General features: G+C 37.3%; 1 protein-coding gene across 4 annotated transcripts in view; it reads right to left on the bottom strand.

Moving 5' to 3' along the window:
- LOC139152620 (kinesin-like protein KIF14) overlaps window positions 1–25,618 on the bottom strand; it is a 40,232-nt gene that overhangs the window by 8,279 nt on the left and 6,335 nt on the right. For all 4 annotated transcript variants that reach the window (XM_070725860.1, XM_070725863.1, XM_070725861.1 and 1 more), the window contains exons 2-20: window positions 24,104–24,358; window positions 23,433–23,520; window positions 22,678–22,776; window positions 21,650–21,702; window positions 18,910–19,048; window positions 18,243–18,359; window positions 16,950–17,071; window positions 13,366–13,538; window positions 11,298–11,506; window positions 10,554–10,738; window positions 6,161–6,263; window positions 5,467–5,609; window positions 4,816–4,888; window positions 4,319–4,393; window positions 3,974–4,060; window positions 1,898–2,099; window positions 1,298–1,389; window positions 901–1,041; window positions 304–410 (exon numbers count right to left, since the gene is read on the bottom strand). In XM_070725860.1, the coding sequence (XP_070581961.1) occupies window positions 304–410; window positions 901–1,041; window positions 1,298–1,389; window positions 1,898–2,099; window positions 3,974–4,060; window positions 4,319–4,393; window positions 4,816–4,888; window positions 5,467–5,609; window positions 6,161–6,263; window positions 10,554–10,738; window positions 11,298–11,506; window positions 13,366–13,538; window positions 16,950–17,071; window positions 18,243–18,359; window positions 18,910–19,048; window positions 21,650–21,702; window positions 22,678–22,776; window positions 23,433–23,520; window positions 24,104–24,358 (2,463 nt within the window). The remainder of the gene's footprint in view (window positions 1–303; window positions 411–900; window positions 1,042–1,297; window positions 1,390–1,897; window positions 2,100–3,973; window positions 4,061–4,318; window positions 4,394–4,815; window positions 4,889–5,466; window positions 5,610–6,160; window positions 6,264–10,553; window positions 10,739–11,297; window positions 11,507–13,365; window positions 13,539–16,949; window positions 17,072–18,242; window positions 18,360–18,909; window positions 19,049–21,649; window positions 21,703–22,677; window positions 22,777–23,432; window positions 23,521–24,103; window positions 24,359–25,618) is intronic.

Raw genomic sequence — 25,618 nt, 5'->3', positions numbered from 1 at the left:
TGCTACAGCCATTATTCATAACAGTCTGCATTTTGACTCAAGCAGAAAAATATCTTTACAAAAATATTTCAAATTAAAGTTCAAACCAAACAAGCATCCATGTAAGTATCAAAACTTAAAGGTCCACGAAGTGAATTAGTGGTCTTGATCCATAATATTAACAATATACCAGAAAATGACTTGGAATACTGGAATAAGAGACACATCTTACCCCTGTGAAAATGACTTGGAATACTAGAATTACAGACACATCTTACCCCTGTGAAAATGACTTGGAATACTAGAAATACAGACACATCTTACCCCTGTGCTTTGAAAACTGGTGAGTTCTGAATCTTGTAATCTTTCTCCCACTGATCATTAGGATCATAAAATAGATCATCAGAATTGCTGTCTGCTCCACCACCTTGCTGTTTGTGTAAAAAAAACAAAAAAAACAAAAAAGGTAAATAAAATGTTTTTACAGTACAAAGATTTGCCCTTGTATGTTTATTTTTTCTTTTCGCTTACACTCAACAGTGCTCAGTCTTAATTTCCAACATTTCAAGTATGATTGGCATCCTTTTTGCTAATAGCATAATGCAAAAAAAAAACAACAGGCAACCATCCCATTAGTCTGTTATGCTGCATCTGCTGTCTGATTTTCTAAACAATGTACTCTTAGATGCAAAGTGCATGTGATTTAACCCTTTCACCACAATGGTTTGGCCCAATCCCATTGTTATCAATGGTGAGTATGGACCTGTTTACAGGGAATGGGGGGTGATCAGGTTAATCAGTGTTGTTTGAATGTATAAATCAACATATAAAGAATAACTACCAAGGGACAATATTAACTGGAATAAAATCATGAAGCAATGCATCTGATTTTTCTGATTTACTATTATGTCATCTACTTACTTGATAAATTTCTCTCATTTGTATCAGTCTGTCTTCAAATTTTTCAAGTGACCAGAGCGTTGTGATGCCCAGTTTGGTGTTGTTGAGTCTAATCTTGAAGGTGACCTCCTCTCCTTCCATCTCGTCATGTCGACTGAACATCTGATGAAAAGAGAATTACAAAACATGTTTTGAAGATTGTACTGTAACACAGTTATGATTAAGCAGGTGAATTATCAGGCAGTAACATGTACATAGCCCCTTCATCCCCATTTCCTGATACAGCCGTTCAACTCTGCCACAGAAATCATTTCAACAATCTTCAAGAGTATGAAGGTTGAGACAGGTAGGTTGAGGCAGGTACCCATTGTGGCAGCAAAGCACTGGATGAGTTATTCATAGATGGAGCTTGACTTACTGTGTGTTTCTTTAAGCATTTGCTGATGTTATTGGCTTCTTGCAGCCACATGGACATTCTGAGCAGATCACGCCGACTGTTCTTCTTGGCGTCTGTAAAAGACAAGATTGATGACCATGATACGAATGATAACATATGTTTATTTTACCAAACTTATTATAAATATCACCAGAGTTTTTTTGGGGGGAGACGTACCAAATAGTTTCAGCTTTCCTCAGCAGCTCCTTTTGTTTTGAATCCAAGTTAACTGTCCTACTGCCTTAAATTTCATGAGTACCACACAAAATTACTATAAGGCATCGTACCAATAACAAGGTGTTATTATCAGCTTCACATGAAAGAGCATATTAACTGAGTATGGTCCTACTCCAAACATCAAGGCATTAGCAGATTTTAACAACAGCATACGAGCTGTGAAGTCAGTTTCTTCTGTGATCAGTGACTGTGTTGGAAAAATGCACACGTTTCATGTGCTATGACTTTTGTTTGAGTGTATTATTGCACATTTAAGAGCATTGGAACACATAATGAAGCCTTGTGAAATATAAGTTGCTAGAAAATGAATGCAAACAAGAGAAAAAGTAAAGGCTCTAAATTTACCTAAACCCTTCTTAGTTTTCTGTTCTCTGAGTTTTTTGGCTCGGTGTAACCTTTCCACATCTCTTTCCAGTTTGTGTTTTTCATTATCCAGTTCCTGTAGAATCCTGGCTTGGTAGAACTTGGTGTCTTCCAAGGCATGCTTGGCAGCCAAGGCTTCCATCTGTAGTCTCTTCCTGTTGGACTGAACTTCCTGTTCCAAAATCTGGCAAAATAACATTCGCAGAGAAAATATAAGATTTCCTCATACAGTACACGCTGAGAGCTGGGTACCTAATTTGCATGCATAATGAGGATTTTGCTTCAAACCAACACGCACACCCAGCGCTCACAAGTGACGGTTGGTCGGTTTTCTCCGTAGTGGGAAAATACAGATTTTCGTTAAAGCGCTCCATAGATTTTCAAGTTGTCCGTTCTATTCGTTCCTAACAAGTGTTATCATAGTCTGGAGGGGAAAAAATCAACTTCTGTGGAGTAGTTTTTCGTGAATCCCCGATGTTATTTTTGACCGCGGCCAGTGCAAGGTCCTCTTAAAAAGTGCGTCCTTTTCGTTAGCAAGTCTTTGACGACCCCAATTGGGTATTTTCTCCAAGACCAGACCTGCATTACTTTGTGTAATTAATTATTTTTGGTGTTCAAGGTCTAGTTACTGAAAAATCGCCGGCGAAACTTTGCTCTAAATCTGACTTCGTCTCTCCCTATTCATACTTAGATGGCCGCCAGTTTACACGCACGTATACACTGACCGTGGACGTACCACTTCAGTTGCAGGGTACGTGGGTATCTGTACGTAATGTCCCTCCATGCACAGTGTCACGCGTGTCTGTGCAGCGTCTGTGGCTTCGCCGACACACATGCACGGTGTAGTTATTTATACGGCAAAACAACGTCCGGGTTTACACGTCATTTTTAATCGACAATTAACATTAACAATTTCAAAAGAAATGTATACAGAATCTTTATACACGAGATAAACTTCATGAAAGCATAAAACATCTTACCACCGGGTATCAAATACGCGGAGCTTTCTGAACGCTGGGGTGAGGTCATCGCATAGTTACAGCGCTGTAAAAGTGCGTCGTTCGCGTTAACATAGTCCTACACTGTTCCAATTCATACAGAACGCGGGAAAACCAATCATGAATATGTATACAGAGTTTGAATGGGTTCACAGCCTTTAACCCTTGTTTCTTAGCCAATCAATCTACAGATGCGTATCCCCTATGTTTAGACGTTGCTATGGACCAGGCCACAATGCTACGGGGAAATAAATGTCTGTTTCGCTTACTTTATTGCTATAAAACGGCACAAACAAGGAACCTGGTGGTTCATTACTCTTCAAAATGCTTATACATGATTTTCGTTGTTTGAAAAGGAACGATTACAGATTAATAGAGCAAGAAATTTCAGGTGATCTGTATCCTACGGTCGGCAGGGCTGCCATGATGCTTCTCAAGGCTGCATCTCAAAGAGAGGCTGTCCCTCATTACAATATCATTTGCATGCCTTGAATTTATGCAAATCTGGTACCCAGCTCTCAGCGTGAGTACATGTAAGTTGCCCACACTGGAAAGCGTATGCAAACATGGGGCCTGTGATTTAAACTATGCCTCTTGAATAATTTGTTAATACAGGAAACATGCTTCTTTAGGAATGGAGCCATAGATTAAACTCAGAATTCAAATGGACCATGGTACAGACAAAACCACGTACACAAACGCACATAGAAGTATGTGTATTTCACAGACACATTATTACAAGTAGGATTGTTTGTACTGCCATCACATGATCTCTTGGGTGTACTGAGTCTGTAGAACACATTGTCTTTTTAATTCCAGAGTAGAACCATTCAAAGCTTGTTTACAAGTTTTTAAAATCTTTTTAGACATTTAACTGTAATACCGGTACATCAACTGTCAGTAATCCAATGGGAACTTTGAAAGTAATTAACGCACACATCAAACTTATGTAATTGTAATGTGGCATATCTCCTGCAAATTATTAATGTATCTCAACCTGCTCCTTCCTGGAGTACTTTCCCTCAATTACAATTGCAGTGTACTAGACTATAAGCATCACCTTTTTCTGTTCTTCCAAAGCTTCTATTTTCTCCACAGCTTTCTGTTTAACTCTTTCTTCCTGTTCCCTGGTTTCACTCTCTTTTCTCTGTCAACAGAAAATATTTCCACAACTCATTACGCTTGTGCGGAATCAACACTGCTGGTGGATAGAACTTCTTAAAGTTTCCTTTAGAGTCACATATCTGATGAAATATTGATTAAAACAAGACGGAAAACATTACAGGCCATGGATTATATTATACAATTCTCCATCATGTTGCTAAATATGACAGTGGTTCTAAATTGTGATATTGTGAAACATCTGCAAAGGCATGGATTGACAGAACAGGCAGTGTTTACTTACAAGTTGTTCTTCAAGTCTGGACATTCTGTATTCATAGTCGTTTCTCTGTGTGTCCATCTGTTGCTGAGCAAGTTCCTGTGTAAGACAGCAGACATCTGTATATCACTCGAAAGTTTCATCAAAATGAGCAATTTGCAGCGAACTTCCTCCCTTCAGAGTCATGGGCATTAATCACAGTACCAGTAACAATCAGTGTTTCCATTAATTTCCCTTTCAAAAATTATTTTTTAAATACAGCGACTTGAATATTTTTCTGAATGACATTACAGAATACTTTAAACCAAGAATTCAAATGGACTACAGTAGTAAACAAAACCATTTTTATAAATGTTCATAGAAATGTGTGTATTTCCGTACACAATCATACACATGGGTTTGTTTGTACTGTCATCATGTGATATCTGAGTCTGTAGAGCACCCCATGTCTTTTATATTACGGAGTACAGTCATTGGAGGGACATAAAAGTTGTATTTCTGAAAACCTCACCCATCCCTACCTTTGCTTTCTGGATTTCCGCCATGATTTCTTCCTGTGCTTTAAGCCTGGCTTCTTCCAACTCTGCCTCAAGTCTGGAGATCCAACAGAAAAGTAGCATAGTGAGATCATGAATCATCCTAATTATTAAATTTGTCATTCTGTTAGATGACTTCACAGTTTGTTGCAAATTCCATCTCCTCATTGTTTTAGTGTTTGGGAATTTACAGAAGAGATACAAGCATGAAATAAACTCTCAGACTAGCTATTATGCAACAAAAGCCAATGGATTAAGGTAGAATGCGCCTCGGGGACAGATATTTGGACTCAAATTTCTACAGTTCTTTCCTAATCTACCACTTGTTGGGGCTCATTTTAAAGCTCTCGGAGAAAGAAAAACTTTTACCATCCTACTTTTTCTTACTTTTCCTTCATAGAGTTAACACAAGGATGGTGGCCATTTTGAATTTCAACTATTGCAAATTGTTGGGTAATTTGTTTCGCTAGTTCCAATCTTTGCATGGTGACCCTGATTTTTATTGTTGATTTGGTAAGAGCATGGTTGAAAGTTTCTTTGAGGGAAGTTTGAGCAAAAGTTTAAGTCCTTCACTTTCGAGGCGCATTCTACCTTAAATGCATACAGTTTTCAAGGAACATTGACTGGATGGCTTACTTTGCATTCTGTGCTGTGATGAGTTCATTCTTTGCGAATTCAAAATCAATCGGCGTTCCTGTCGCTGATTTCCTTCTGCCACTTCGGATTTCATGCAAATGATTCACTCGGAAGTAATGGTCACCAATCACAAGCCGATCACCCTGCCAAAGAAACATACCATGCTTTCATGATAAAACATTTGTACATAAATACAAGAAATTTACGAAGGTCACAATGGTCTGGGCCAACTATGGATGTTTACAGTTCACACATTGCAAATAAGATTCAACTAGAAGTGAGTTACAAATTTAACAACTTGGCAGCTAAAACAATTTCCAACAAGTTCAACTTGACTTGATATGCTGTCCATTGAATTCCCATGAGACATTTCATTGTCAGTGTCTCATTTGAAATACAGATGGTAAATTGATTAAAGCTTTAATGATCTGACATTTAGAATTTGTAATTTATTGTACAGTGGATATCTTGGCAGTAGATGTGGGTTCACTGATGCTGAACTTTACTGAACAGCAAAATACAAAACACTGTACGGTACAACAGATAATGATATTTGAAGAAACAGTTATATAGGTTGGAATTTTTAGAAAGTGTTCACTGTTCAATTAGAGAGAAGCCCTATAAAGACTATTGATTGTGCAAGTTTTATAGCTGCGGGTTTGTAACCTGTAAGTCATTCCATTGGTTTACTTACATGATGTAACACAGTGGGTTCAGTAATCTGTGCTCCATTGACAAACGTCTGCGCTTGACCCAGTGGAGAAACTGTAACTATATCATCTAGGTGGGTAATATTGCTAGAAGAAAATAAAAAATAAGTGAAGTTAATTCATAAAACTAGAAATCATTAACCCCTTGACTACCAAGGCCAATGTATTCCTATATACCAGGCCCCTATGTAAATATTGATAAAATCTGGGGTGTGGTAATTGCATGAACACTGCTTAGACTAAAAGTTAAGTAAGTACCAATAAACCATATATTTTCTGAATCAGCATGAAATTTCCCACTTTTTTATAAATAAGTTTTGTATTTCCAGGTCACGTGACTGGTCACAAGACATATCATGTGACTAGATTTGGCAAAGAATATGAATATTTGAAGCATCAGGACGTGTTTTGAATCCATAAAATGACGCAAATTTGAATACAGTTGCAATTTTCATGGCATTGTCTTTACATATATGTAATAATAACTACCCTTTACTTTATTTATAGATGTAGCTATTTAAGATTTTCTCACAAAAGGCAGAGTAAATGAACCACAAACATCAGCATCTGACTCGATTCTGTATTTGAAAATCAACACATTTTATATTTGTAAACACCTGCTTTATGTCTTCCTTGCAGAAACATGCATCTAAAATGGTTATGATTTATCAAAAAATAATTCACAATATTTAAAATACATTTTAGGGAACAACATATCACATGACCAAACACATGACCAGTCATGTGACCAGCCATATTGATAATATGGCTACTATAAAATTTCACTGGCTTATCGTAAAAAATTGTATTTCCTCTAGTTTCATTCACGAATATTGCTGTTAATAGAACATATTTACATATAAATCAGCGTTGGAAACTACCGCCCGTCCTCCCGTCCGAGACGGGTAACTTTTCAGTCGGACGGGAGGAAAATTGTACTTCCACATCCGTGTGTCGGGCTCTCGATAGTAGCCCATACGGCATACCCAGTAATCTCATCGATCAGCTGCTTCTAAATGTTGTGTAAAATAAACGAAATGTAGTAGCGTCCGACTTCGACTACTGAAACTGTGCAGCGGTGTGACGCCGGACCGCAATGCAAGCGAGACATGTAAACACGGGTAAACAGGAAGTCGCTCATACCAGTAAATCTCACACTAAGCGAGATTTGCGCGATATCAGCCAGTGCTATAAATATAAAGATATAAAGGAAAGATATAAAGGATATAAAGGAAAATGAGGGCAACTCCACACATCGGCTCTACCAAGATTGCTTAGTATTACGATATGGTGAATAAAAGGATCATTGCATTTATTTTGTGTGGAATATATGGCGAGACACCGGTGAATCGATAGTGCTTTGACCCTAGTCATGTGATCTGGGTCCCCGGTAAACCGGTTTGTTGATTGAGTGATTCGTCTTAACGGTGTTTCGGAACCAAAATGGGGTTCCTTCATCAGTCGCTCTCTTGTTTTGTATCCCCTCCGCTTGGTTGTGTGATGAAGTCATCTTCGTCCTCGAGGAGGAGAAGCCAGATTCGTTATTGAGAGAGTTAGCCACTATTGACTGACTCTATAGTGAGCGATCCGGTGTGTGGTGTCATATTATAATTAACATGACCAGCATCGACCGGAGTTTCTGGACGCTTATAAGGATTTTTGTTTTAGGGCATATTTTGAGCGTTGCTAGTGCTCGTTATGTTAACAGTAAATGTTGTACTAATCTGTCAACAATTAGTTTGTTTTAGGCATTTAAATCGATTATCCGAACTTTTAGTTTTGTGTCAATTTTTCGTGGACTTTGTAATAGATTTAGGGTCGATATTGGTGCCTGCTTTCCGGTGTTTGAAAAGCATGTTGAAAAGGGCTGCTTCGAGAAATAAATTTTGTTTCTCTGTGTTTAACCATTCCCAGGTTTCATGGTTTCGTTAATTAACAATATTTGCTGTAAACGGCCTTTGAAATCGGTTTGGTCTGAGGAGAGTATTGGTTTATTTATTCATGCCGCCAACTTTGATTACTTTAATGGCAACTCTCTCAGTTTGTGATTTTCTTTGCCAGATGATGTTTTCTGTATTGCTCAGCAATCTTTTCAGTTTGGTTGATTGTAGTACCAATTCGATGACAGATTGCATCTTGGTTTTATACGATAAAGTGGCATAAAATGGAGACAAATTTTTAAAAAAATGTTTTCCCGTTGTTAAAACCGCTATCGTGAAACCTTTTAACTGTTTGAGTGATATGGGCAAAGTGTGTTTGAATTAACTAATTAATTAATCAGAGTGTTATCAGCATTGTTATTGTAGAAATTTTGTATTTATTCAAGTCTCGGATTAGAATTCATTTCAAACAGTGGAATTCAGAACAGTTTGTTTGTAAGATCATAGTTAATACTCATGTTGAAAATAAAGTTGTTTACAGTTGAAGTACATAATGGTTTTGTGTTTTTTGAATGAATAGATTTGTCAAAAATTCAGGACCGGCAACTTTCTGGCAGGACAGGCAAGTATTGAAAGTTACCAGTCCTGATGTCTGGCAAATATTTTGGTCAGTTTCCAACACTGATATAAATCATTTGTTTTCAATAAATAAACATTTCATTTCATAAAAAAAAAAACATAAACATCTTCGCGATTGTCCGTACTTCAGAAAACTGTAAACAATCAGCGCGACGCTTCTGTGATCAGCCTGACCTTTCAGGGTCGAGGTCATGGGTCACGACATTTGCTTCCGGATTTTGGCCATACTCGGACGTACGGGGGCGCAATCACATTCAAGCCAGATCGGAATACATAAATCTTAGTCGTGCTACGTGCCGACGCCGAAATTACGGGATTTTTAGCGACAAAAACGAAGCAAATACGCCTATTTAACTGTGCCGGATATTTCCGGCACTCAAGGTATATTGTAATTCAATATGGCGCCGGATATATCCAGCGCCATAGGTAGTCAAGGGTTAAATAGAATCAAAATGAGATGGGTTTTTAATTTATTTAGCAAATTAGTACATTAATATTAATTATATCGATACAGGCTGCTTTTAAATTGACAAGCTTCATGTGTGCTAAATACTGGGCACTGCAACATGAGCTTGAAGTAGACCAAGAATCATTGCATTTAAATTCAGAATAAGACAATGACAACATTATCAACTGATGCAGCCATAACAAATTTGAATTAAATGTAACACTCAAACTTTAAACATTTTTGTTCACGGAGTATATTTTTCATTTTCTTTTTTTGATATTGCTGAAGTGGTTAATCAGCTTACAGGTGAAAGGTCATGACATGACAGGGTTACAGATCCAGAGGGTCAATTTATTTCTTGAGGGTTTCAGTGTTTACATTGACATAATGCCCAAGTGATAATGGTACTGCCATGCCCGACACACATTAAGCAGGTGTATTGCAGTTTGCAGGCAGTGATGGCTTCTGGCTCTGTTTTCAGATTTACAGACAAACAAATTTGTATATCCATATTGAGATAGCTGCATTCCTTATCCTTAATTGCATGGTTACATGTATGTCCCAATTTTAACATTTCCAATGCATGTTTATTTTAAGATAAAAACAAACTTTGTTTTTTTCATATTTACAACAATATGTTAGCAATTTAGACAACATTAAATGCATGACTTTGGGCATAACAAATAATTTCTAATTTTCAAAGTTGTACAGTATTTTGTAGTTACTGCTCTTTCATCAATCAACCCTTATCCTGCCAAGTTAATTTGTATTTAGCCTATTTAGCCATCATATCAAGTTGGCTAGAACCAGTTAGGCATATCAAATTCTATATGTTGCATTTTAACAACGATTAGAGAATTTTAAATTAAGTTCTTTGAAAACATGGATATTGTCAACATGATTTTACTGCTGTATCATACCATATATGTTGATGGGCCTATTCTGACAACATGCCCATCAACATATAGGCCCATGGGTGATTATTACGGGGCAGGCGATTATGTTGGATTTAATTTCGCTTGATCTTTACCAGTGACATCTCAATTTGCCTCATTTACCAATAAGGTGTCATAAAATGACTGTTGTGCAGCAAACAAAATAAAAATATTGAGGCTTCTGGTTTCCCGACGGCAGCCATTTACATCAGATACCCCTGTACTGAACTGGAGGGCCCTGGGCCCTTCATTACAAAACTCCTGGACCAGTAGTTTTAGGCTAAATACTGCTTTTATCGACTTAGCAGATGGGTGACCAGTCAGGCTGGATAAGGGTTGATAATCCATTAGAATGCATAACACTTTGAGCAGTAAGTGAAAGTCTTAAACCATAGACCCTCCTATGCTCCAATGCCAATTTACCATACACAATATTCTTCATTGAATTTTTATAGAAAATTGCAAGATTTCTCACCAATGTGCTTCTGAGACGAGAGCTCCAGACAGCTGTATCTCAAACTGTGAATCTCCACTGATGTGACCCACTCTGTTTGTTCCTTCTTTCAACAGATACAGTAAAACTTCAGAGAGTTGAGGGTCTTCATTTAGATTGACCAGATTTGGTAGCTTGTTGTCAACTTTGAAAGACACCCCAGCTCTCTGAAAAAAAGGCGATACCAGTTATAACAACTGAACTGACAACAGTGAATTTCACCATTTTTTTTGTTAGCACTGGTATCCTGTTTTCTTAGTAGCGCTGTTCATGGTTACAGGTTTGTTACTAAATGTAGCCGTACGCGCAACATCGGACGACGCTGCTTGAAATGCGGACAAATTTTATCAATGTTGCATGCATGGCTGTTTTTACAGCTTGTACTCTGAGTGGCCAATACCGGTATGTTTTCTTAGTATTCATTGTCACACCAGCAGTTACCTACTAAGATGTGTTTTCATCATTCTTGCATGCATAATTTTCAAAAGCCTAATCTAAAAATGCAGACAAATATATATTTTTGCACATTAATGAGAGAACAATAACGTACACTGTGAACTGCCCTATTGGACTTAATTCAACGTATAACAATAACACTGAAGAAACCTGATTCTGGCTTATGATTTACTGATACTGTAGCACTGAATAGCATACAACATTGCGAGAACTAATTGAAAAACAAGTAAATTTGCACAAACAAACAAATGAACAAACAAACACACTCACCTCCAGTTCCTTTGATTCCTCCATCTTTCTCTTCTCAGACTGTTTCAGTTTTTCCTCCCAGGCTTTGGTGGCCTCTGTCATAGCCTGCTCAGACTCCAGTAATTTTTCCTTGAGTGAAGCAATCTCACTGAGAGATGACTGGTAGTCTGTCTCTGAGACCATACCACCTTGGGACTGACCTTTCAATTTTTCAATCTCTGCTCTCAGTTCTGAAGAGATAAAAAGACAACGTTCAATTTAATGTTCAAATTTGGCAGCTACAAAAGATGAATTCCATGGAAATAATGGATCCGGAGTAAATCCATTCTTAGCTTTCACTTATTTTGCTACAAAAATCTGGCTCCCCACAAAATACATCCATTGTGAAAACTTAAAAGATTCTAATTCATTTTATCATTTTGACACGGAGTAAGACATTAATTTATTGTATTGAAAATATTTCATAAAACATTCATATCATGTTCAATGAAGTCATTCATGTCACAGATAAGGGTGACAAAAATAGCAAATACAAACTTTTTTCAAAACAGGCTCTTTTTGAAATTTCAAGTTTTCATTGACAAATGTTTACTATTGATAAGTTGACCTGAAACTGCAATGGATTATTTATTTAAGACGAAATTATTCAAGTATTTAAAACTGAAATTTTTTTGCTTCAGAGATTTCAGTAGCATAAAAGCAAGATATTACAAACTGACAAGAAAAATAAATAACTGAATAAAACTGTGGAACGTAAGATAAAAACCAGTTTGAACCCTGACACCGGCAAAACACCTGAACACATCCTTTCAAGAACCCATGTCCTCCATCACCGATGCAAAATTTGATGAAAAGAAATGCAACTGTAGTCTTAGAACAAGTTTAAACATGCCATCTGCCTGAAGAGTTAAAACTTACCGATGCTGAGAAAAGCACAGGAAACACACGACGGATGCGTGGCTTAGAATTCATCTGATTTCATAACATAAATCTACTGAGATTTGTCGATATGGGTAAATTCAGTGATTACTGTGTGACTTATCACTCATATCTGATTGTCACTTGGTGTGGCAGGCATTTCTGACTGTACTACAACTGCAGTGACATTTGATGGACTGTATCCACTCCATCGTATCACAACCACCCCAACTTGTCCATTACATTAGTCGACTTAAATCTAATATCTAAGTTCAATGACCTGACCATACTGTATCACAGACATCCTGGCAACTTGTGTCAGTAAATAAATACAAGCAGAATGATATGAAAGCAAAGGTGACATAGAATTGAGGTCAGCTCTGCCTTCATGAAAACATCTACAATTACTCTTCCTGTTTTCATAAATAATTACTGTATAACTATTGTTATCTGAAATGGTGCCAAAGCAAAGTGAAGTGTTGAACTCCTGTTTTGCAGTGACTGACTGACTGACTGAAATGAGTGGTTTAACCCTGTGATGTTTCTTCATTCATAATTTTAGCAGAATATTTTTAAGTTTCTTTGCTACCACTGAAACATTGTGTGGATTAACTCCTTCATATTGACAGCACAAGTAATGTTATATACCTACATTTGTATATCACGACGGAAAGCCAAAAATAATAACATTAACATATCCAGCAAGTTGATTATCTGTGCTTGTCATTTACAATTCATGGTCACCATGGCAACTGCGGCAATTATTCCTTTGTGAATGGTTTTGTAAGTCTGTAGGTTACCGGTTACATGCTTCTTGAATAATCAATCCATCTGGACTATTTAATTGCCATGTAATACTGACACTTGTCCTTTTTTAATTACGGTGCATCATCTAGCACAATCACATGTGGACTCCAGATGTACTGTTGGATGATATACTTACACATCACAAAAACTGACATTATTCTTTAATAAAACAACACAAAATGGTCCAAGAAATATTCAATTCACTGAAAAGTTGTTAGTTTTTACACATGATCACATGTGGACTCCAGAAGTACCATTACACTACTCTTTGACATAATCAACACAAATGGTCAAAGAATTAATCAAGTTCATTGAAAAGTCAAAATTTTTTAGGCCAAAAAAAATATTGCGTTTTCAAACTGACCTCTGATGAGTCTGGCACTTGGATCTTCATTGACTTTAGCGACATTGACAATGGTCCTAGCTTGTTTGGCATATCTGAGCGTGCTCATTGTCTCTTCAAAATGAGCACTAGAGGGTCCTATGGTGGCTATCATTGCTGTCTTAGAATTCCCTCCAAGACTCTCCTTTAGCAACCTGTGATGTCAAAAGCCATTATATAGTATAAGTAACAATATCGGTACATGCATATTTATACAGTCAGATCTAAATGTGAAGTTAATTCTTTTCATTTTCATATACTGTTAATTTTAGTGTTCAACAATTTCTTTCTGTTTGAGTTTTTCAAATTTGATTAACATCAAATATAAGACTCATCAATACAGAAGATTGATGTCCATGTGCAGGAAATATACGAATTTCTGGTATTGCCTTTAGAAACCAAGATAAGCTTTCATATTTTAGTTTACTAGAGTGAACTGAAGGATATCCTTTGACCGTCAATGTATCTCTGAAACAGTTGCATAAATTAGGTATGTACACTGATATCAGTACATCGGTGAAGCAATCTGTGAATTTGCAGTTGTTTCTAGTGATACCACTCTCTTGGAAAATCAAAATTTCACCTGCCATTCTACTCTAGTGACGTACCAGACTTGGAGTTTACAAATTCAAAGGAAAGTCAGTAAATTTTGTGGTTTGGTCTCCATGGGAACAAGTGCAATTTTATGTTTATATTTTGATAACAATTAAGTTTGAAAACAGAACTTGATACATGTATCAATGATGACATGAAAGTGCATGGCTCGAAATTAATTCTTTCCCTGGTAGTCCACTAGGGCAACCATTTTCTGAAGTTGGTAGCCCAGTGACAATGGCTGGTAGCCCATGCATATTTTAGTGTAGTGATATTTGTTTTAATTAACAAGACAAGAAAAAGCTATTTTTCAAGATTCTGCCCATGAAGTGAATTTTCTAGTCATTTGATGTGAAGGAAACAGATGGACAACAGTGAAACTCAAAAGTTTGGTGATCTATTGACAACCAGTTTCATTCTCAGAGTTGTATGCAAATTTTGATAGTCAACAATTGACCACAGCCTTCTCAGCAGATGAGACTTACTGGTAGTGTAGCCGGGCTAAAAATAGACCATGAGCTAGGGAGGTAATTGTGATTGATACATTATGATCTAAATGTAGTGAAAATGCATTTTTATTGGCCATCATTTCTTGTGTCTGTCATCCAAGTACATCAATTCAGACATTGAAACTTTGTTGCAAAGTTCCATTGCATGGTCGTCTTTGTAATTTGCATAACAAAGTCATAGTCTGGCCTTTCTGTGTCCAGCTGGGTTTGACTGCTTTTAGCTCGTCCCAAAGTGACAGACCAGACATGGGACACCAAGTACTGACAGATTTTCATGTCCCAGGCTTTAGTAGTCTGTGTGGGCTACCATTTCACAGATTTTGGTATCCCCAGGGAAAATTGGAAGTCTGTGGACACGGACTTCCGCTAATTTCGAGCCCTGGAGTGCCTCCTAAAATTTCAAGTCTGCCCCCTAATTTTGATGGATAGAGCATGAATTGCCCCTTCCGATCAATGTGCAGAGATAACACAGATATACAACAATCATCGTTGATGACACAGTCCCCACTTGTTAATGGGTGCTTTGATTACAGGTCCTCAGAGAGGATAGAGTCCTCTTCATTAGGTCTGTGATAAAAATACTTGTGAATAAATTCGCTTGATACATGTCTGAGTTGTAGTTCAGGAGATGAAAAAATCGTAATAAAATGGCCACATGGTGGCCATATTGGATCGAATCACAAAACAAATTGATGTGCATAGCTATGACATTGGTCAATGTCCTTGTACCAAGTTTGAATAAAATTGGTTGAGATATGCCTGAGTTATGGCTCTGTACATGAAGAAATCGTAACAAAATGGCCGCACGGCGGCCATATTGGATCGTATCACAAAAAAAATTGATGTGTATAGCTATGACATTGGTCAATGTCCTTGTACCAACTTTGAATAAAATCTGTACAAACATGCCTGAGTTATGGCTCTGTACATAAAAAATCGTAATAAAATGGCCACCTGGCGGCCATATTGGATCGTATCACAAAACAAATTGACGTGCATATGTATGACATAGGTCAATGTCCTTGTACCAAGTTTGAATGACATTGGTTGAGATATGCCTGAGTTATGGCTCTGTACATGAATACTCGTACATGAAAAATCGTAACAAAATGGCCGCACGACGGCCATATTGGATCGTATCACAAAACAAATTGATGTGCATAGCTATGACATTGGTCAATGTCCTTGTACCAACTTTGAATAAAATCTGTACAAACATGCCTGAGTTATGGCTCTGTACATGAAAAAATCGTAATAAAATGGCCGCCTGGCGGCCATATTGGATTGTATCACAAAACAAATTGACGTGCATATGTATGACATAGGTCAATGTCCTTGTACCAATTTTGAATAAAATTGGTTGAGATATGCCTGAGTTATGGCTCTATATATGAAAAAATCGTAACAAAATGGCCGCACGGCGGCCATATTGGATCGTATCACAAAAAGAATCGATGTGCATATCTATGACATTGGTCAATGTCCTTGTACCAACTTTGAATAAAATCAGTTGAAACATGCCTGAGTTATGGCTCTGTACATAAAAAATCGTAATAAAATGGCCACCTGGCGGCCATATTGGATGTATCACAAAACAAATTGACGTGCATATGTATGACATAGGTCAATGTCCTTGTACCAAGTTTGAATGACATTGGTTGAGATATGCCTGAGTTATGGCTCTGTACATGAAAAAATCGTAACAAAATGGCAGCACGACGGCCATATTGGATCGTATCACAAAACAAATTGATGTGCATAGCTATGACATTGGTCAATGTCCTTGTACCAACTTTGAATAAAATCTGTACAAACATGCCTGAGTTATGGCTCTGTACATGAAAAAATCGTAATAAAATGGCCGCCTGGCGGCCATATTGGATCGTATCACAAAACAAATTGACGTGCATATGTATGACATAGGTCAATGTCCTTGTACCAATTTTGAATGAAATTGGTTGAGATATGCCTGAGTTATGGCTCTATACATGAAAAAATCGTAACAAAATGGCCGCACGGCGGCCATATTGGATCGTATCACAAAAAGAATCGATGTGCATATCTATGACATTGGTCAATGTCCTTGTACCAACTTTGAATAAAATCAGTTGAAACATGCCTGAATTATGGCTCTGTACATGAAAAAATCGTAATAAAATGGCCGCCTGGCAGCCATATTGGATCGTATCACAAAACAAATTGACGTGCATCTGTATGACATATGAAGTAATCCTTGTACCAAGTTTGAATGAAATCGCTTCAGGCATCTCTGAGATATCTGCGTGAACGGACGGACGGACGGACCACACACACGCACGCACGGACGCACGCACACACGCACGGACATGACCAAACCTATAAGTCCCCCCGGACGGTGTCCGTGGGGACTACACAGATATACAACAACAAACATTATACATGTAATTACTGTTATCAGCCTGTAGAGAAAATGAAACCGCTTACCATGTGAGTACTGAGTCTCTGTACGGAATGAAAACTTTCTTCTTTTTATGGATAGATCTCTCAGACAACGCTGAGATAACTTTACCAAGGGTATGAAGAGATTTGTTGATACTTGCTCCTTCCTGTAATCAAATGCAAAAAGTTACAAAAAAGGTCACACATTGGGCCATAGACAGTAGAGGGGTCTTCCAACCTCTACTGTCTGTGATTGGACATATCCTTATCAAGACATATGAATATTCTCTGAAGCGTAGTTGACAAAAGAGGATTTATTTTTAACGCTCACACAACAACAACATCATATCATTGCAGTACTTCTACAAAATAGAACAAAATTGTCTTCTCTAATATTAATAAAATACAAACAAAGAAATTCAACATTTTTAATGTATACAAATAGCTCTTCTTTTTGATAATAAAATGTTGTACAAGTAAAGTACACCCGTGGCCACTTTACTGTTGATAAAGCCAACTTGATGCAGTCAGAAATTCTGCTTGTATAAAAACAAAACAGACCCTGCCAAGGGTTGTAAATGAGAGTTTACAATTGGGCCCCTGTGTTACTAGTAAAAATTGAGACACAAGATACCACTTCGGAGTCTTTCATTCATTACTATAAAAAAAGCAGTATAAAGCTTCTACACAACAATTAGTTTATTGAAGCAACACGCTTTTATAAGATCACTGCAATAGCATCAGGCAAACTTGTGTGTCCTGTGCAGAGAGTGCACACAGTGTGTCTGGGGAAATTAAAATAAACACGACTTGTACATGGACCAATGCATTGTAATGTTACATTGTATCTCAATCTTGAACACAGGGTGCCAATCGTAAACTCTCATTTACAACCCCAAATAAGGCTGGTTTTGCCTTTGTTCAAACAGAATTTCTGACTGCATCAAGTGGGCTTAATCAACAGGCAAGTGGCCACAGGTAATAGAAAATACATATGAGTCATTCTTCTTCTTGAAATCCATTATTAGTATTAGCATTGATAGCACAATGTATCGTGTGTAAAATGCAACCATACTGCTGATACATGAATTCTTGTCAAGACTTTCAGTTTTCAACAATCATTGGATGTAAAACACATACAGATTGTGTTGACAAGTTCAATGCTAAGAATTTGAACCTGATTTTGGGAGTGGAACAAACATTTTTTTTCAAACAGAACAAAAACAATGGACAATGTATCAAATCTTACAGCAAATGGAGCTTTACAGTAATAAACCATGATGATAACCATGATGATAACATTGCACCCTTCAGAGAGTACAAAGTATTGTGACTTACTCTGAGTCTGTCACCAGACGTTTGTGCCTGAACACATCTTTCACTTCCTGCTAAGTCAATCAAATTGATTCGACTTGTTCGGCTGTGCTCATGGGCTTCTCCTTCAATCATTTCAGTCTGAAAAAAAATCAAAGAAATTCAACAGCAGATTCTTCATTTCACTGCAGATCCAAAACTATTTTGACATTAGCTTTGAACAAGGAATACGGTACAAGGAATATTTCACTGATCTTATTATAAGGTAGAATGGGCCTTGGGGACAGATATTCAGATTCAAACTTTTTGAATTGTTTTCTGATCTACCACTTTTGTTGGGGCTCATTTCATTGTCTTAGTTTGTTGAAAATAAAATAATTTTATTTTTTCTCCACAGAGTTAACACAGGGATGGCAGCCATTTTGAATTTTACAGTAAATAAATAAATATAAATAAATAAGTAAATATCAGTAAATCTTGGCTAATTTGTTTCTCTAGTTCCAAAATTTGCATGGTGACCCCCGATTTTTATTCTTGATTTCGAAAAAGAATAGTTGGACTGAGGAAAGTTTGAGCAGAAGTTTAAGTCTTTTACTTTCGAGGTGCATACTACTTTACAGCTGATTCTAAATAGTAGACTATACCTGAGACAGGTTAGTCCTCAATGGTCAGGGATCTTTGAAATCCTCACCTTTTTCTGTGTGAGTACAATAGTGAAGACGGAATGAGATCGACTTGATTTATCGTTCATTCCAGTAGCTGCCGTGGCCCTCTGTTTATTTCCAAGAGTGAGCCAGCCTGTGATGTCATCGTAAGACTTGGCAATGTACCTGTGGTAGAGTGGTGCAAATGGTTACTTTAGGTGAGCAGCACCTGAAGTCAGAATTGCTGTACATTGAAAGGTGTGTTTGTCAATCCTAAAGCCTAATCATATTACACAGAGGTCTACAGATATAATGAGGATCAATAACAGGGTAACCTTTCATACCTAACACCTGCCTTTATGTACATATACCATTTCACTCCTAGGTTTGCATTTACTTGACTTGTGCTTACCTAGAGGATTCAGTATATTTAATGGCAGACTTGGTCAATATAGGGGCTTAAGATGTCATATCTACACTTCAAAAGCTGGAACTTGTGTAAATGACTATTGGTAACTTATTGTGCAAAACCTGCTGTGCAAATATGGTTTTACTGAAGTTTGGGCTACTCAGGACAGCAGCAACTTTTGAATAGTAACTATAAAACATGAGTAAAAAAGTCATCCTTGATGAAACAGTCCAAACTTGTTAATGGGTATTTTGATTACAGGTCCTCAGAGAAGATAGTGTCCTCTTCATTAGGTCTGTGATAAAAATACTTTTGAATGAATTCGCTTGATAATGTCTGATTTATGGTTCAGGACATGAAAATATTGTAACAAAATGGCCGCACAGTGGCCATATTGGATCGCATCACAAAACAAATTGATGTGCATGGTTATGACATTGGTCGATGTCCTTGTACCAACTTTGAATAAAATCGGTTGAAATATGCGGATATGCCTAAGAAATGGCTCTGTACATGAAAAAATCGTAATAAAATGGCCGCCTGGCGGCCATATTGGATCGTATCACAAAACAGATTGACGTGCATATGTATGACATAGGTCAATGTCCTTGTACCAACTTTGAATAAAATCGGTTGAAATATGCCTGAGTTATGGCTCTGTACATGAAAAAATCGTAACAAAATGGCCGCACAGCGGCCATTTTGGATCATATCACAAAACAAATTGATGTGCATAGCTATGACATTTGTCAATGTCCTTGTACCAACTTTGAATAAAATCGGTTGAAATATGCCTGAGTAATGGCTCTGTACATGAAAAAATCGTAACAAAATGGCCGCACAGCGGCCATATTGGATCGTATCACAAACAAATTGACGTGCATATCTATGACATTGGTGTATGTATTTGTACCAACTTTGACTAAAATCGGTTGCAAAATGCCTGAGTTATGGCTCTGTAAACGAAAAGATGTAACAAAATGGCCGCACGACAGCCATATTGGAACGTATCACAAAACAAATTGATGTGCATAGCTATGACATTTGTCAATGTCCTTGTACCAACTTTGAATAAAATCGGTTGAGATATGCCTGAGTTATGGCTCTGTACATGAAAAAATCGTAACAAAATGGCCGCACAGTGGCCATATTGGATCGTATCACAAAACAAATTGATGTGCATAGCTATGACATTGGTCAATGTCCTTGTACCAACTTTGAATAAAATCGGTTGAGATATGCCTGAGTTATGGCTCTGTACATGAAAAAATCGTAACAAAATGGCCGCACAGTGGCCATTTTGGATCGTATCACAAAACAAATTGATGTGCATAGCTATGACATTTGTCAATGTCCTTGTACCAACTTTGAATAAAATCGGTTGAAACATGCCTGAGTAATGGCTCTGTACATGAAAAAATCGTAACAAAATGGCCGCCTGGCGGCCATATTGGATCGTATCACAAAACAAATTGACGTGCATATCTATGACATTGGTCAATGTCCTTGTACCAACTTTGAATAAAATCGGTTGAGATATGCTTGAGTTATGGCTCTGTACATGAAAAAATCATAACAAAATGGCCGCACAGTGGCCATTTTGGATCGTATCACAAAACTAATTGATGAGCATAGCTTTGACATTTGTCAATGTCCTTGTACCAACTTTGAATAAAATCGGTTGGAAAATGCCTGAGTTATGGCTCTGGTACATAAAAAATCGTAACAAAATGGCCGCACGGCGGCCATATTGGATTGTATCACAAAACAAATCGACGTGCATATGTATGACATATGAAGTAATCCTTGTACCAAGTTTGAATGAAATCGCTCCAGGCATCTCTGAGATATCTGCGTGAACGGACGGACGGACGGACACACGCACGGACATGACCAAAGCTATAAGTCCCCCCGGACGGTGTCCGTGGGAACTAAAAACATTGATAGTGCATAACTTTGAAAAATCCTCAAGTGACTGTTTATTTGTGTTATGCATAAAGGCCTTTACCAGTAATATAAGAAATCCCCTAGGTAACATTGGGTTCTTTATCTGTGAATAGTTCAAGTTGTATACTTCTACTTTCTTCTTTTCCTTTTTCTTTCCATTTTCACACCATATCACAGTCTTCAACCCAACTGACAAGGATAGTACACTTTGATGTGCAACTAAATAGTGCTGCTGATGTGCAGCGTAATAGAGGGTATATCTGATTGGTCAATTGTCATTATTCACAGCAACTTAGGGAGTCTATTTGAATTATTCAATTACGACAGTAAGATTCTGCCAACCAATTGGATAACAGCTTCCGAGATGTTGCATATTAGCTCAAATAGTGTGGTGGAGTACATGCTAGGTGTACACAGAATGTATTACTCACGTTGATAGACCTTCCACATAGGGACCTAAGATTGGATGCTCTCTGACTCTGAGCTGAAATTACAGAAGGAAATGTGAATTGGCAGTAGTCAAAATAATTGTGATATGGTTTTGTCATGTGACCACTTCAGCCAATGGAATGTGTATAACTTGACATGACATAGCACAGTATCTTATCGGCATCTCTCATGTAATTTAGTTGTCATGGTAACACACGTTTCCCATCCCATGGAAAAGTGTAAACCCGAGTGCAATGATCAGCTTTCTTCCCATTCATGGTTGTCTGTTGGCAAAGGGTCAAAACTAACAAAAGAATTATCTTTATGAGCTGGATACAGTGACTGTACAAATTCTATACACTGACAGTACAAGTTCTATCTCATAAAACCTTACCGGTACATTGCACATTTTTGAACACTTGCCAAGAGACCAGCCATGTTGATGGTTCAACATTTTAAACTTGGCTGTTCATAACGATGAAATCCCATTCAGTACCATAAAGGATTTTACAACCTCTGTCAAGCAAGGGCAGCCAAATACCGGTACTGTAAGAATTCTAATAAAGTCAGCCAAAGTAAGCAAAGATGTGATCTGGATAAACTTGGAACAATCATCAAAATTAATAAGAGTTGCTTGGTCTCTACCGGTATCTACACACAAACAGTGTGGCATCCTATGTCAAAGACACATGTAAAGTGAGCACCAACAACACATTTTACCCCAAGTTCCAAGTTCATGCTCAATTTACACATATGTTTTGAAGCAGGATGGTCCCCTGTGTGCATTAACAGAGTACAGAGTTCCAAGTGTAACCAGATATCCTCCTGTCTGTAATATTGCAATCTTAGTAAATTTTGGCTCATTTTATTGAAGTTGTTTGTAGTATTCTGCCTGACATTTGCTCGACAGCAGTTGTACGAATGTTTCTGTCAAAAGCTTTACGTATCCTATATGCAAAGCCTCTAATAAAGTTCATGACAGCTGGCAATTATGATAACAAGGAAATCATAGCTGTGTTGAAGTACTTACAGTGGCTTTCTTTTTCCCCTTGTCCATCGATGATCCCAATAAGTCATGAATCTTCTCATTGTAAATTTCAAAGTAACTTATTTCAGTGTTAAAAATCACCTGTTTAATAAAATGAAAAAGTAACTTTAATACGAACATTGAGAAGACCATAAATAAATATTGCTGTTTCTTAGACCACACACAAAAATGCTGCAGTCAATTGCTGAGTTTAAGATACAACCAGGTAAAACCCCATTGAAATGTCAACATCTTATCAACTCTGTGAGAACAGATGTCAGAACTGCTGTTCATTTTAGCTGCCAGTGAGCTGTGACAATTTTACCGTTGTGTCAACTGAGTTCCCCCTGAAATTCTGTGCACACTTCCCGATAGCTGTTGCTCAAGCTGCCAAGATTTGCCACAAGTCAGCACTTCTACTTTCAGGAATAATTGTGTCTGCAGCCAACGTGATACAGCTCAGTATGGAAAGTGAGCTGATGTAATCTGCTAGTTCTGAATTCTTACTAAAGGTTTGGTAAGGACTGAAAACTGGAGAATCTTTATATATGAAAACTGAATGACACAAAAGTCTGGTACATGTACATCTTACTTTAAGTGGGAACAAATAAACATAATTGGATAAAGTTAGAATGAAAACATTTTAGCATTGATTTCACTGATCAATACAAAATTACAGTATTAGCAGATTATTGAGTTTTGTATTAAATATACTAGCATACATACATACATAAATTTTGGGAAACCAAAATACTCACGTTGTCGTCCATTGAGTTTTCAATTCTTGAAAATAACTCTTCACTAAACCTGGGAACAATCCCTGGGTTGTCTGTTTGTCCCATAATGCTATGCAGAAAGAGAAGAATGTCAGATAAAGTTTCATCCTACTATCATTTCAGAGTCACACTGGCAATGACAATGGGTGAAAATGAAAGCAAGCTATGGATAGGTCAGGAAACAGTTTGATCAATGAACTAGAATACTGTGGACCAATGGTATCAATTGTTACAGAGCTAGAAGGATACATCACAACATATTGAAACTGATATATTAGACTTGGTCAAAGTCTGTGGACATATAACTATCAAAAAGGAATATGCTGAAGGAATGATTTTCAGCAGACTGTCAAGCTAGGTGGTACATGTAGGCTGGGGCTTAGATTGCGAGGTGAATGCCTTGGCCAGCCAGGCGAGTGGGGGCCAGTCTACTGACACCAAGGAACTGAAGATTACAGGATTTTTGGCAAACTTGACCACCTTCAACTAATGTGTCATTAATGAATAAATTGATACAAAATTTCTTACCTTGCACAGCATCTTAAATCTTCATGTATTAATTATTTGCATATTTAAAGCCAAATTTTCCTACACAGCAGCAGAATAGGATCAAGTTTAAAGATTTAATAGACTGATTAAGTCAGCAATCTTACCTGTAAGATTTTCCTGATCCTGTTTGTCCATATGCAAAGAGACAAGTGTTGTATCCCTGGAATGCACTGCCCAGCAGTGGACGGGCAAGTTTGTCATAGACCAGTTCTTGATCCGCGAAGTGCTTGTCCTTGGCACTGAATGACCAGAAACAGTGGTCATAGAAGAAATTATGACTTGCACCAGTTTCTGATGTGACAATGGTTTCACTGTCTTGCATTGATACTGCACATTTTGTATCTCCACGGTCAATCTCTCTGCGAATTCAAAGAATATTGTATTTTGAGTTTATAGTTTGTACATGTACTGTATGTCTGTACTTCATATGGACTGGATGTTTTATGTACAGGAGGTACATTGCCATCTGCATTGCATCTGACAAAGGCTTGTCAGTTTTTGTAGTACGGCATCTGCAAATGACTAAATCTTTCAGTCACTATGTACTTGAGACACAGGGAACCACATTCACTATGAACACACAGTGATTTGGAATTAACAAAATCAAATGACTATTTATATCAAAGTGTAGATTTGCAATGAAATTACAGCAATACCCTATGTACATCTATCTGTACATTTTATTGACATAAAGTCTTTGAGAAATTTTGTTAAAGTTTCTCAGAAGTCCACAAGTGATTTACCGTTATGATTTTCTTCCCTTACATGGTAAATGTGACAATTTTGCTTCAAGGGACAGTAAACATAACCTTTGATAATTTTTCACCCAATTTGTTAGAGATGTCAATAGCAATATCTTGATCTATATCGTCTTCCCAGAGCATACTGAAACCCCATTTCACTAGTCAGCAATAACAATGCAGATGCAAAAATTTGGAAAGTAAAACAAGAAACTATAGTTGACTTTGAAAAAGACAATTAGTGAAAATAAATCATCAGAATTTACAGCTTCTGGTCCTGTAACTCTGCTTTACAATTATAACATCTGTGGCAGATCATATTTTGCAACAAGTAATATTTTAGAGTGAAAATCTTTTATTCAATCGTACACTTCACATCAGTAGTTATGTGTTCCGCTGAAGGTAATGTTTGAAGTTTGGATATCTTGCTTGTAACTCTAGACAAATGGACGTACACTTATTTGGCATACCTCTCTGGCATCTACACATCAGGTAACAGGATATTCATTGTTGTACAGACTGAACAGGTTGCTAGGAGAAGCAAACCAGCAATTCTGCCATTTTTTAATAAACGATAATGTCTATTAAATTTTTATTCAATGACATAATGGCTATTTAGCATGAAGGACATTTGTTTCACAACCTGTAACCCAATTTAATGTTCTCACTGATCTGCACCCTAGTAAGCCAATATCCATCAGGTATTTGCAGAGACTACATCCTGTGTATTGTATGAACACACTGGATCAAAGAGACACAATAGATCTTTTGTTGTCGGTATTTAGAGTTACACACTACCCAAACAATACAGCCAAGTGAAAACCTTAGTGTGTAAATTTGAAGTTTTAAAGGGTCAAAAGATGCAACTTTTCACGATTT

Source organism: Ptychodera flava, chromosome 16, assembly GCF_041260155.1.
Source record: "Ptychodera flava strain L36383 chromosome 16, AS_Pfla_20210202, whole genome shotgun sequence".
In the NCBI taxonomy this organism is placed as follows: domain Eukaryota; kingdom Metazoa; phylum Hemichordata; class Enteropneusta; family Ptychoderidae; genus Ptychodera; species Ptychodera flava.
This window is presented reverse-complemented; position numbering and strand designations above follow the sequence as displayed.